Source organism: Nelusetta ayraudi, unplaced genomic scaffold (assembly GCF_046127955.1).
Source record: "Nelusetta ayraudi isolate G7.1 ecotype Tasmania unplaced genomic scaffold, CSIRO-AGI_Nayr_v1 ptg000106l, whole genome shotgun sequence".
Classification (NCBI taxonomy): Eukaryota; Metazoa; Chordata; class Actinopteri; order Tetraodontiformes; family Monacanthidae; genus Nelusetta; species Nelusetta ayraudi.
This window is the reverse complement of record NW_027466156.1, coordinates 1942432-1956637: the sequence shown is the minus strand read 5'-3', so window position 1 is coordinate 1956637 and position 14206 is coordinate 1942432. Positions and strand designations below refer to the sequence as shown.

General features: G+C 46.4%; 1 protein-coding gene across 1 annotated transcript; it reads right to left on the bottom strand.

Annotated features, from left to right (window-relative positions):
• Positions 1 to 5750: 5750 nt before the first annotated feature.
• Positions 5751 to 12142, bottom strand: kynu (kynureninase). The gene is made up of 14 exons (XM_076048650.1): positions 11989 to 12142; positions 11100 to 11305; positions 9789 to 9909; positions 9563 to 9645; positions 9200 to 9261; positions 9027 to 9098; positions 8764 to 8838; positions 8283 to 8429; positions 8053 to 8151; positions 7836 to 7909; positions 7554 to 7606; positions 7388 to 7473; positions 6904 to 7137; positions 5751 to 6822 (listed from the first exon to the last, which is right to left on the bottom strand). Exons 2-14 carry the CDS (start codon positions 11266 to 11268, stop codon positions 6697 to 6699), a joined length of 1401 nt encoding a protein of 466 aa, XP_075904765.1. The 5' UTR covers positions 11269 to 11305; positions 11989 to 12142; the 3' UTR covers positions 5751 to 6696.
• Positions 12143 to 14206: the final 2064 nt, after the last annotated feature.

The window sequence follows — 14206 nt, the reverse complement described above, 5'->3', positions numbered from 1 at the left end:
GGAGGAAGAAGGAAAACATTTTCCCAATCCTGATCAACCAATAATCAAAAATAATTCCGGCCCAAAATCAAATATTCTCACAATTCAGTGGAAAACACCTGCAGTTTCCGTGGGCTCCAGTTCCTCAAAAATGTTGAATTTGAAGCAATTTTTCATGTTTTTTAAAATCAATTGCATTTTTTAAAGGGCTGGTGTATCCTTGTGGGTTATATATATTATATCAATTTGTGTTTTTAATTTTTTGGGGGAGGTGGGGGGGTAACATGAATAAATCCTTCCAACAATAAATCAATTTATTAACCTTGACTGGATGACTTGTCAAGAAATGTCAGTAAATACACAGGATTTTCACCTATTCCTGCAGTTTTTTTGCTTTGTTTTTTTTTTGGGTTTTTTGATTTTTTTTTTTCAGACCTTCATTCAAATTAAACAGGCTGTCAGGAAATTGTGGTTGAAATGAAATGATCACATTTACCTACGACGTGTGCCGGGAACTTGGAGGCAGGAATTCTTCTTCCTCCGTCAGTCGCGGAGGTGCACGAACAGAAACGGTGTTTTTTCACTCTGCTGCGTTTGCTGCGTTCAACAGTGTTGAAGTGCCTGTGACATTCTGTTGCATTGGAAGCATCTTTTAATTTAAAAAAGAAAAAAAAAAGAAAAACAAGAGAAATGAGGGTATGAAATTGGTATAAAATACAGTCGGGGGGGAAGATTTGTCATTATCTGACTGTGGTTGTGCTCACGTCTCGATCCTGCAGCTTCATCGTCAATCATAGGGTGTGTGTGTGTGTGTGTGTGTGTGTGTGTGTGTGTGAGAGAGAGAGAGAGAGAGAGAGAGAGAGAGAGAGAGTGGGTGACTGTGTGTGTTGTGTTGGTGTTAGTGCTCATCACCTTCAGATCTTCTTCTCACAAACAAGGAGCAAAATGATTCCGTCCCGTTTTTGCCCCCGATTTGGTTTATTGTTTCCGTTACGATACTTTTTTTAAAAAATATTTATATACATATATATATATTAATACATATATGTATATATGTATTAATATATATATACACACATATATATATATACATATATATATATATGTATATGTATATATATATATGTATATATATATATATATATATATATATATATATATATACATACTGATGAGCAAAATATTTACATTTCCGAGTGAGCAACAGGATTTCTTCATTTGTCCTGTAAATAAATGAATAGATAGATAAATAAACCCAGTGAGTCATGATGAATATTTATCCTGCTCACAAGTCAACAATACAATATCATTATTTTTAAAGCCCTTTTTAAAAATACAATATTTCTCTAATTGTAATATTGGAATTTGCATACAGTGTGTTTGCCACACACTCACGCACACACACACACACATGCACACACACATACGCGCGCTCTGGCATGGATCCTCGGCAGCGTCCCTCAGGGATCCAAAACCAAGCGGAGAGAGAGAGGGAGAGCAGCTCGCTCGCCCAGCTGGGCCTCGCCACTCTGCGTGTGTGTGCGTGTGCGTGTGTGCGTGCGTTCGTGTGTGTGTGTGTGTGTGTGTGTGTGTGTCTAGTAGGATCACCTGATGTGTTCCAGGCAGGAGAATGCTGCGAGGCCTCGTCAGACATGCTGGGTGGGGTCGTCGGGATGTGATGACATCACTTCCTGTCACGACAAGCCACCACGGCTCCCTGTCTAAAGAAAGAGACTTTTGACAAATGGCCAATAGTGAACGTCAGAGGTTACCATGCTGTGAAGTCTGGAATGGTCTGGGGATGGATTTTCCTCACAGCGGCGACCTTTTCAATCATTGAGTTTGAGTGAAAGGAAATGATTCAATATTTGTCTTTATTATCTGAAAACTATATTTAAATATTTCATTTATACAAATAAAGCTAAAAGATGTTGCTCATGTTGTGAAAACAATGGCTCTTCGTGGTTTAAAATAAGATTTTAAGATTTTTTCGGGGGGGTGGAAACTGATTCATTTTTTTTGCATTTGTTTTGTGGCAGAAGTATGTAAAAAAAAAAGGCCACAATACAATTTCATCTGCTTTGAACCCTGAGAATCATTAGAAAAAAAGGTCCATCTGCACTAACATAAAAAACAGGCAGTTAGAAATGTTGGAATTTGAAACAAGCCTTTATTCTAATTCCTTTTACTGAAATTTCATCTGAATTAGATTTCTGTTTTGGATTTATTTTAAATAAACTTTATTTTGGGGGGGGGGGGAACTCAGCATTTGGAGCAAAAACAAAACTGTCCCTTTGAAGTTGGCGGGGATGAAAATCAGCGTTTTGCAGCCGCCAGCGGAGCGTTTGATGTCTCTGCTCTGACGTGCCAGACGAGAGGAGTCTGACCACACAGACGCAGCTGCGGTTAACTCCACCAGGCAGAGGTCAAAGGTCACGGTGACTGCGAACCTGCGGTGTGCGTATGTGCGTTTGTGTGTGCGAGACTCGACACTTCGTCGGCGGAGGACGAGGCTAACTTTTGTGGTGCTGCCCTGCCCTCTGCCGGCCAAAGTGTGGCACTGCCGCGGCTTTCCGGCAGGAGGACCTCACGCTGTTTTTCTTTCTTTCATTCAAACTTTGCAAATTTTGAGCGCAAGTGACGTTTTGCGTCATCAACACGCGTTTAAGTACGCGTGTGCCCCTTAAGAAAGACTAAAAAAACTTTTTTTACTTCGTTATTTCTACCACATTATTTATTTTTAAAAAATGTTTATTTATTAGAGGCTTTTTATTTATAAGTACTCAATCTGACAAGAAACTCTTGGCGTGGCCCTTTGTCATTTTGTCCTGTTCACATTAAAGTTAAAAAAAAAAAAAAAAAAAAGGGGGGGGAGGAGCAGGGAAACAGATTTATTTCTTTTTGAAGGAGTTTGATTTCACTTGGGCAGGGCAGTGCAGTGGCCAGCAGGTTGTGGGTTCAGTTTCCAGGCACAGTGAATTTTAGTGTGCAATTTTACACTTTAACAGCAAACTTTTTTTATGATCATCTTTAGCATCTTTTGCTTTGAGGTAAAAGGGGGGAAAAGATCATTTGTAAATTTGCAAAGCTAAAACTAAACTGTCCACCGACCTGCGTGTGTGTGTGTGTGTGTGTGTGTGTGTGCCTGTGTGTGTGTGTGTGTGCCTGTGTGTGTGCCTGTGTGTGTGTGTGTGTGTGTGTGTGTGTCTGTCATGTGTCGAAGCTCCTGTCCATCCTCCTCCTCCTCCTCCTCCTGCAGTCAAGGTCGGCTCGCCGTCTATTTGTGTCTCGTCTCGCCTCTGATCCGTGTCGCAGGGTGACAAGGTAGCGCCACCCGGAGGGGGGTCGGCTGTGTTACAGGAGCGCTCGGCCCGAAATCAATCCCGGCTGACAGTGTCTTCAGGATAGTCTGACCTGACTGGACTGTGACAGGCCGCGCAACACACACACAAACACACACACACACACACAGGGAGAGACAGAGGGTAAAGTGTGCACACATGTTAAGATAAACACTTGCTGTTGTTGTCGTCGCCACATTTAGCACACACACACACACACGCACACGCACACACACGTGTGTGTGTGTGTGCGTGTGCGTGTTTGTGTGTTGGTGACACAGCTGTCAGCGCCGCCTCGTCGTCTCTCGTCCTGTCAAGGTGCGTCATGGAGACGAGCAGCCAAAAAAAGTGATGGTGAAAAGTTCCCTCTGATTCGCTGGAAGGCTGAAGGGGGGGTTGGGTAGGGTGAGGGGCACCGCCGCCCTCGCAGGAAGTCAACCCTTCACTTCCTGTACGCACTGTAAGTTGCGAACCACCTGGACGTGTGTGTGTGTGTGTGTGTGTGTGTGTGTGTGTGTGTGTGTGTGTGTGTGTGTGTGTGTGTGGAGGTTTTTTGTTTGTTGTTTTTTTAAGTAGTCGTCTTCATTTCCTCAATATGGCAGCTGCTTTGTGAAACGGGCCAGCAGCCAGTGGTGGCTCTGTGTTTCCCCGGAGGGGGGGCAGGCTCTTGGTTGCAGTGTCTCAGTAACTTCCTGTTTGGTTGTGGCCTCCATCCACTGCTGATGGCTCCAGTCACACTCTGGGCTGCAGAAGTGAGACACGGATCCAGCTGCACAGGCCTCCGACAAGACGTGTGTCTGAAGGTGTGTGTGCACACGCGCGCGTTGTCTACTCCCTCTGAGGTTGTTATGTTCCGTGTTCCTGCGTCCAAACAATGGCGGTGGTAAACTGCCGGCAGCGTCAGAGTCTCTCGCAGGTCATTGAGCATTCGCTGCCAGCTAATTAGAGCAGTGCCACCCCGCCCCCTCCTCCCCCCTCCTCCCCCCCCTCCCACTCTGTCTGGGAGCAGGGGCTGCAAACAGGCGGGAGGTGGGGGGGGTTGTATTTCTGATAAATGTCCATATTCATAATTAGCTCAGAAGCAACACAGGAAGCATTAAAATCGCGGGCTGGCCGGTGACGACAATCAAAACATTTTCACTTCCTGTCAATTATTCATGAACGTGAAGGTTCGCGACGGGCTCGTTAATATGGAAATGAGGCCAGAGATGCTTAACAAGGTTATGGGGTCTGGTTCCAAAAAGAAAAAAACTCTCGTGTTTTGTTTTGACTCTGTTGTGTTGCAACTCTGTCACTTATTCATGAAGGCTGTTGAGTGAGACGACAGCGGGACGACCTTCGAGCACCGCAGGCACAAACTAACTTGTTGTGTCTGCGCTGTTGTGTTTTTTCCTTTCTTCCTGCAATTAACAAGAACAAAAGCTGCGTGTGAGGGTCCACCTGTGACAGGTGGGAGGGGCTTCAGGTGATAGGTCGAGTAAGGTCAGGTGGTTAGGTGCTGCCTCAACACGTAGAGCAGCTTTTGTATTTTCAATTTATAATGAAAGGAAAAAAGGAAAAAAACTACAATTTTAGACCTTTAGACCTTCTTTCACTCAACGTCACACACAAGTGTCTCCCACGATAACACAAAATGTACAGTGAAATACCAATCATTTCCACACGGATTCTGGGGTCACAGTCGGTCAAATCAAACCGTAATCATTATGAACAGTGAAAAGGTCAGCGCGAAGTCAGAACATGCGGGACGATGACGCGCTTCTTTACGGCCGATGAGATCCATTTGGACACGCAGAGGGAGAATCACACACGGCACAAGAAAAACACAAAAATCAGTCTTGTTTGAAAAAAAAGGTTTAAAGGATGTTGGGAGTATGATTATTACTATTTTACTAAACAAAATGGGTAACAATTCATCTGAAACCACGTGACTCCCCCATCGTCGTCGTCCCCCCCCCCCCCCCCGGGTCAACATGGTTCAGTCCAATCATCCGAATTTAGCAGGAAAAAAAAACAGCTGCAGCTACTTTAGCAGCAATTTAGCCCAGGAAGTGGTTCCTTGTGAAGAAATACAATAGAAAGAAAAAAAAAATATGAGTGATTGTTGCAGCACATGTTGCAAAACAACTATTTTAACTACATTTCCGGGGGTTCCGGGGGGTCCTGGCGGGGGGGGTTGGGGGGTGGGTGTAACACAACAAAGAGCAACACAGTGAATTATTACGACATGAAAAACAAAGAGCAGATTTCTGCGTGCGGCTGCAGCCAGGCCGCACCACTCATCATTAGGACAGTAAATCTGCATATTCAAACTTTTTTCTTTTTTCTTTTTTTCTTCAAGGCGGCAGACAGTTTTGGTCCAAAGTGGCCCAAAGGAAAGACAACAGCACGCGCGCGCAGACATACACACACACACACACACACGTCGTCGTCGTCTCACTCCTCAATTATTTATTCACACATCAATCCCCCGAAAAAAGAAAAAGAACGACAAAATGCTAATTCTGCTCCGTCGCCCCAGCTGGGCGTCCGGGGGTGCTCGTTAGTTTTAAAGAAGGTTAATCCATTTAGCTTTTGCATATTGATATGCCAATTATATCTAATTGTGGCGCCGACATCCGTCAAGGTAATAGTGCATAAACACAGCGGGAATATTAGAGGCACGTCGGCGTCACTGCGACCGGCCGCCCGCTAATTGGTGCGAGTCTGTGTACAGTCAGCTGGGTGGGGGGGGAGGGGGAGGGGCGGGGCTTGGGGGGGAGGGGGAGTGAGGGGGCGGGGCCTTGGTGGGAGTGGCAGGGTGGGGCGCGGCCGGGCCGTCTTCTTTTCCATAAAACATCAAAGGGAGTTCTTTTGGTGGGGGGGGGTGTTAGATCTGCGTTTCTCAACCGGTGGGTCGCAACCCCAAAAGTGAGTCGCATTGCTGTTTTGATTGGGTCATGGCTTGGCGGGCAGTCTCCCCTTTTTATTTATTTTTTTTTTAAATATATGTATTTAGAGACTATAAATGTTGGGCATTTATTTTGCTGGACACACAATTCAATTCAATTCAGTCATTTCAATGATTTATTCACGAGACATGATGGAAAGTGGGCTCGCGTTTTTTTATTTTTATGGAATACATTTGGGTCGCGACTTCATGATAAGGAAAAACATGTGGGTCCTGAGACCATTTGGGAACCAATGTGTTGGATTATCCCAAAAAAAACACATCCACGTCAATCAGTTTTCACTTTAATTTCAAATAAAATCTCTCACATCAAAATCCCTTCACCAACGTTAAAAACTAGAAAACACGCAGTCAGTTGCAAACAACTCTGGGTGAGTATAAACCCCTACACCGCTGGCGGCGTCCTGAGAGGAATCAGCCGGTCACTCAGTGGCCGCTGCTGGCGGCGGCGAGCGCTGATCCCAGCGTCTCCACGAAGCGGTGGACGTCCCCAAAGGAGTTGTAGAGCGGCACCGGGGCCACTCGCAGCACGCTGGGCTCCCTCATGTCACACTGACAAAACACACACAACTTTTGAAATACAAAGGAATGATGAAAAAAAAAGAAATACCGCAATCGCAGCCAGGTACTCACGGCGACGCCTCGCTTCTCCAGCTCCTCGAAGACCCTCTTGATGTGGATGGAGAAGGAGAGCGAGAGCTGGCAGCCCCGCTGCTCGGGGTCGGAGGGCGTGATGATGTGCACGGTGGGCCGGTGGCCCGGCCGGGCGGCATCCTCGCCGTAGTGGTGCTGCACCAGGTGCTCCAGGTAGCCTGTCAGGAGGCGGGACTTCCTGCGCAGGGCCGCCATGCTGGTCATGTTGAACACCTGGGGTAGAGAGGAGCAGAGACAAAGAGAGAAGAAGAAGAAGAAGAAGAAGAAGAAGAAGAAGAAGAAGAAGAAGAAGAAGAAATGTCTGAGGATAAGGTTGGAGAGTGAAGTTATGCTCTCTGACCAGTAGGTGGTGCTACATCTGACACACTGGGGCTTTGAAGGATCTTATTAGAGTTGAAAACGTATGTTTGATGCATGTGTGTGTGTGTGTGTGTGTGTGTGTGTGTGTGTGTGTGTGTCATACCTCCAGACTGGCCTGCAGGGTACAGACCAGCAGGACAGGCTGGTTACACAACCTGAAGCCGCTCACACCAGGCAGCAGCTCCAGCTCTGACCACACACAGGAAAAAAAACATGTACATGCAATACTTGAACTCGACCACTAGATGGAGACAAAGACAGATTCTCACCGTTGCTCATCTGGAATCGAGTCTTCAGGTCGTGTCCCCACCATCCAATCAGGCTGCAGCAAACAGAGATTATTGACATATATGACACGCCCCGGTTTAATGTTTAATAACCGAGTCCAGCAAATATCAGAGTTTGTCTTGTTCACATGTGGATCACACCTGTGGTAATCTGTAATGTTCGAACTGAGCAATAAACTGAAAATGCCGGGGGGTACACACACACACACACAACCGTTTTAAAACTGTGGTATGGGCTGCAAGGTGGCGCTGCAGGTCACTCACGAAGGCTTGACGCTGTCCTGGTGCTTCTGGTGGACGAAGGCCCCAGCCAGCCCCCCCGCACCGGCGTTCAGGTACTGCGAGGGAGGGAGACGAAGGCGCGTCAGACGGCCACACACCCTCGTAGCACTACAGACGGATGGATGGATGGATGGAGAGGGAGAGAGAGAGAGAGAGAGAGAGAGAGAGAGAGCGAGAGAGCGTCCCTTTGCTGGCTCACCTTGTAGGAGCACCAGCAGGCAAAGTCCACGCCCCAATCGTGCAGCTGCAGCTCAGCGTTCCCCACCGCGTGGGCGCAGTCGAAGCCCACATAGCAGCCCTGAGGGGTAGTCAATCACTCAATCCATCAATCAATACAGTGTTTTTCTAAATTAACAGCAAATTTATTCAATTATCATTTTTAACAGGCTCCAAAGTTGTGGAAGGTCCCCAAGGACGTTGTCCCGTCACCTTCTCCTGTGCAGCGGCGGTGATGGCGGCCATGTGGAACAGCTGACCGGTGTAGTACTGGACGCCGCTCAGCATCACCACGGCGATGGAGTCGCCCTGCTCCTCGATGACCCGCAGGATGTCCTCCGTCCTCAGCGTGAACTCGCCCTGGGATGACACAATCAAAGAAACAAACGCCGGCGTCACTGACAAACACTGTCAACACTGATTGAAGAAGCAGTTTATCTTTTGAAGAGAAAAACAAAAGAAGCGGTTCAGCTGGTTTTTCTCAGGAAGGACTCTGATCATCGACTGTCTTTGTAGCCATCAAGCTAAACTGACGTCCAGCTATTGATCATAGATTAGATTAGAGACCAAAGAAAGGCAGAAAGATTGGATTTTTTGTTGGTTTTTTTTGTTGGTTTTTCTGCTTTTCCATTCATCTGTGATCAGTCCAACCAGGTGTTAGCGGAGTGTTAGTGGAGGAGTCCAGCTGCAGTACCGGACGGGGGGCCAGCAGCAACATGCTGTCACGGGGGTCGAAGCCTCGCAAGCGAATCTGGGACTCGACGGCGTACTGAGGAGGAAGCGGGAAGAAAGACTTTAACAGGTAACAGCAAATCAGCAAATCAGGTTTTCATAAAACCAGAGAGGTTTTTTTTAGCGGTGACGGAACAATTAATCTTCAAATGGCTCGTCCGCAGCAAAGCTGGCTGTTTGAGCAGGGGTCAAAGTTCAGCGGTTCTAGTCGCTACTCGTCCTCACGTGGTCGGAGGGGAAGGCCTTGTCCTCCAGCAGGATCCGGTGTCGGGCCGCCGTGGGTCTGTAGAAGGAGAGCTGGTTGTGTGTGTGTGTGTGTGTGGGGTGGGGGGGGTTCAGAAGAATTAAGAGAGAGCCTCAGAAAGCAGCAAACATGAGCTGCGAGCAAGCAACGCTACCATGAGGAGGTGCAGGTTGACCGTCAGCCCGTTCATCAGACACACCTCCTCCAGTCTGGCACCTGCAAACAAGAAGAGGGTGGGGGCCTGAAGGGCAATTCAAGGGCACACTGGGGACAGATGGATAGATAGAAGCACTATGTTGATAGCACCAAAGAAGAAGAACAAAGGAAGAAGACAGTCACCAGCAGGGGTCGTGACTTCTGAACAGACGCAGCGCTGAGGAATTTCTCGAGTGTTTGTCTTTGTTCCAATTGACTTGCAAAGTTCCACCTTGCACTTCCAATTCAAACACAGAGGGCTGTTTACTTTATCTAAAACAAATATGAAAAAAAAAATCCAAACAAGGCGGCTCTCTTTTACCGACAACGTTTGCCATCAGCTCCTCGATGTTGTTCTCCGCCCAGGCCCAAGGACGAGACCCCACCACGTGGCCGTGAGCCCCCCTGAAGGTCACAGCCAAGGTCAAGGAGTGCAGATGAATACCAGCAGTAGTAGTACATGTGTACGGAAGGGTGAAGGTGTGTGTGTGTGCGTGTGTGTGCGTGTGTGTGTGGGGGGAGGGGGGGGGGGGGGTCATCATCATTACATCTTGGCCCACTTGTCCAGCTCCTCCTCCACGAAGGTCCTGGCCATCCTGGGCTGCAGGCCCAGCGAGTTGCCCACCATGTAGATGCAGTCCTGCTCGCCGTCAACCAGTGACAGGTCAGCTGCAGGGAGGACAGACAGACAGACAGACAGACAGACAGACAGACAGACAGATTTTATTTTATACTCTAGACAACACGGAACATTGGCACGAGTTTCGTCAGACAAGCAGAAGTCGGAGTAGTAGTTGGGCCAGTAGTTGGGCCAGCAGGTTACCTGTGATAACAACAAACGTGATGGATGACAATGATAACGCCGCCTTGCTAAGCTCGCTGGATGGGAAATTGACATGTATAAAACACTGGATGGAAGAGATAAGAGATAAGAGATAAGAGCGCTGTTCTGTGCAAACGATGCCACGAGTTTGCATTCCAGGACAGTTATTCAAGCCTTCAGTACCACCTGAATGCGAAACACATAGCAGCTAACAAACAGTAACGTCAGAGTGGCAAATAGAACTAAGCGGAGTCGCCAACCATGTGTAGCTGATTCAACTCCTTTATCCATCCATCCATTTTCGGTACCCACTTATTCCTGAGCTCAGGGCCACGGGGGTCTGCTGGAGCCTCTCCCAGCTGACATAGAACATGTCGCCAGTTCATCACAGGGCCACGAGACAAACAAAGACAAACAACCATTCACACTCTCACACACCTACGGACAATTTCGAGTTTCCAAATCACTTCACATGCATGTTTTTGGACTGCGGGAGAAAGCCGGAGAACCCGGAGAGCACCCACGCCGACACGGAGAGAACATGCAAACTCCACACCACACTGAAAGGTCCCTCAACGCCTTAACTCATAAGTAAAATGTTTTTTGGCCATTAAGGAAACAATGCATTTGTTGATAATTATGAGAAAATTGAAAAGTTGTGACAGAATAATGTGGAGTGAACTGACCAGAGGTCTAGCATGAGCATCTGGATCCTTTTGAAAAGCTTTGCTACTCTAAATACTACACTTCTGTTATTTTTTAACTGTAGCAAAACCAAACTGTAATCAGTCATTGTTATGACCAATGAACCAGTATTGGATGTTTACACTTTTGATAACAACAATAGCTGTTATTTCCTACATTTTTATTTTTTGACAGTGACCCCAAAGCTGAGACGGTCTCAAATAATCTCCCTCTAAGATTTGATCCAGTTTTATATTGACTACACACCAGCATAGTTCAAATATCTCCACTTCATGCAACAATATACTGTATGTGTGTGTCCACCGTATACATTTGTTTTTAAAAGACTCACAGGGCGGAAGGTCGGCGATCTTGGGCACCAGGAACTTCTCCCGGAAGTGTCTGAGCTGGTCGTGCTCGTCCAGGTAGGCGGCCACCTGGGCCGAGGTCAAGCTGCAGCCCAGCAGGGCAGCCACGCAGCTCACAGTCTCAGCTGCGGACAAACCCTCAAACTGCTCCATGAGTGGGATTGGGAGGTTGGAGGAGGCTACTTCTGGCCTGCAGAGACACAGGGACAGATACATAGACAGCATGGTTGGTTGGTGGTGAACCAGAGAAACTATCAACAGGGTCTGAAATTCATCTTGCCAGTCCTTGACATTCCACCAACTGTCTTTGTATTTGTTTGTGGATTTTGTTTGTATGTTTGTGTAGTCCCCTTTTTGGCCAGTAGATGCTGTCAAATGCTGTTTGTTTGTTTTTTGTTTTTGTAAATAATATATGATATGTCTTTTTTTACATTTTTACTTTTCAAGACAAATGACAGCACTATGTCTTACAACAAACTGAACCTATCTCAGAATAATTGTCTCACAATAAACCCTGCATATGGCTTCCTATTGAAATTTTAAAACATGGTAATGACAATAATGATAATAATTATTATGATAATTGTATCATATACATATACATAGTTCTCATGACACTTCAAAGCAAAAATTGCAGCCACATTTGTCACAGTCATCAAATATACAGAGCAAGTACGTTTGTCAGAAATTCATAGTTTTTACGTTTACTTCATCTATTTCAATTATTGAAAGAACACCTTGTTTCTCTTTTTTTTTTTTTTCTTCTTTTTTTTTTTACAAACAACAGGAGTGATGCAACAGTCTTGGCTGTCAAAAAAATTCAAAGTAATTAGTATCTCGCTCGCCTGAATGAGTGAGAGCACGTGAACTCACGATGAGCAGCGCAGCGGTGTCTCTTCGGCGGCAAACCGGAAGGAGTGGGTCCCCGGGCTCAGGGGGCGATCTTTGACCGGCCGCTGCTCCGCCGGTGGTTAATCATTGTTCCGGTGGGACTGGTAGCAGTGTCCGGGGATTGGTCACCGCCTCCTGGTGGGCAGAGGGCGTACCATCCTCCACCTCTTTCTCCTCCTCCTCCACCTCTTCCTCGTCTTCCTCCTCCTGTTCCTCCCCATTCTTATCTGTCAAGATCAACACAGCAGGTTAGCAGACTGTCACATTTTTGAATCAAATGACATTAACAAAAAAAAAAAAAAAAAAAAAAAAAAAAAAAACAGAGAGAGAGAGAGAGAGAGAGAGAGAAAGTGGAGAGAGAGAGAGACGCTGAAAAGCCCAAATACACTAGTTGATGTGTAAGAACTGAGCTGATTAACCTTTAAAAGGGGACTATTTGCTGAAAAAATGGTGTCGATCCTGGCCACGTGGTGCATAGCCTCACTATGTCCACTAGGTGGCAGCAGAAGCTAAGAAAACACGCATACTACAGGAAAACAGTTCCGGTTGAGATATATCTTGGGGAAAAGTACGTATTATCAATCATACTTTTGCAGTACATTCATTTAAATTCATTTCGGAATAATTGTAGTAATATATTCTGCAAAATGTAAGTTTTAATGTCTGCTCATCGTCATTTTTTTTAATGTGGATAGATGGAGATTTGGGAGATTGGTTTTTTGTTTGTTCATTTGCAGTTGCAAAGAGAAAAAACAGAAACAAGGTTGTGATCAGAACTGGTGTTTTAATCAGGGTATATTCCTTCCTACTCACACCTGTTGACTCTGATCTGAGGCAGAAAAAAAAAGAAAATAAACAAAAATTGAGGAGATATTTCCTCAGTTTGATCTTTTTTCCCAAGTAACATTAGCAAAGCACTAGCCTCTGTGTTTCCTCTGGCCCTGCCCTAGTAAGCAGGAAGTGACACAGTGGTGATCTGCTGAGGTCACAACTATGATGTCAGTGGTCACAATATCCAGTGGTCCAAATGTCCAGCCCGGCGACCTCAAGGGAGTCGTTAAAAAAAAGGTTACAAACATAAAAAAAGAGACACAAAAGTCGTGAAAAACTTAACAGCGAGTGACTTTTGGGAGGGACGAGTCAAACAGACCTTTGACCCTATAAAACCTGCCCTTCTCAGTTTATGCTTTTAGGAATCTTTAAAAACAAAAAACAAACAGTCTCGGTGTTGGAAACAATGCCGCCACATGAGCTCACGGCAGAAATGTTTTCATCCACTGATCCCTGAAAGAAAAAGAACCAGGAAGCTTTGAAAAGCGGCTACACCAGCACCATATCTGGACGTGTTTACCGTGTGTGTGTGTGTGTTTCGTCAGTTAACAGGAACAAATATGGCTGCAAGATGTTTGTGGGTACCGTCCTCACACCCCCTCCCCCGCCTCCTCCTACCTCCTCCCCCCTGCATGTTCTCCCATTTGTGTGTTTTGGTTCTCACCGTGGAGGAAGGATATGTGACATCTGGAAGTGCTCAGAGGAGGGAGGAGGAAGAGGAGGAGGAGGAGGAGCAAGGCGGGAAACCCTCTCCTCCCCCAACCTCTCCTGCCGCCAACAACCCCCCCCCCCCGACATCAAACAGGCAGCAGATAAGGTTGTGGATGACTGTGTTGCTGTGTGGGAGCCTCCAAATATCCAGGCCCCCTCAAGGGAGTCTTTCCTTTTCCCATACACACACACACGCGAATACACTCACACACACACAGACGCAACAGGTGGGGAGAAGAAACACACACACATCACAGGACAAATTGGGGTTTTAGTGTCAGAGCAGCAGGGGAATGTAAACAGTCCTGGCTTCACCCAAAATGGCACAAAAAGGCAGAACAAAGAAATGAACAAAAAAAAACCTTAAACTCACTGAAATAGTCATAAAGTTGTTCCAGAGACCCAAGTCTTAATTCATTTGACTGTTTGGGATTTTTTTTTCCCACCAGAACCATGACCTCAGATGAGTGTCACCTCAGTGGAACAGAAGTGACACTCATTTGAGGCCTGTTTGTTCTCACAGCAGCTGGACGAGAGGCGGCGGAACACCTGCTGTGACGGCTCTGGGCTCTTTGATTTGGTGGAAAGGTATGTCTCCGTGTCTCCCAGGCGCTCGCCACCTCATGTTTACGCCACGCACTCGGGAGGTCAACCTCTA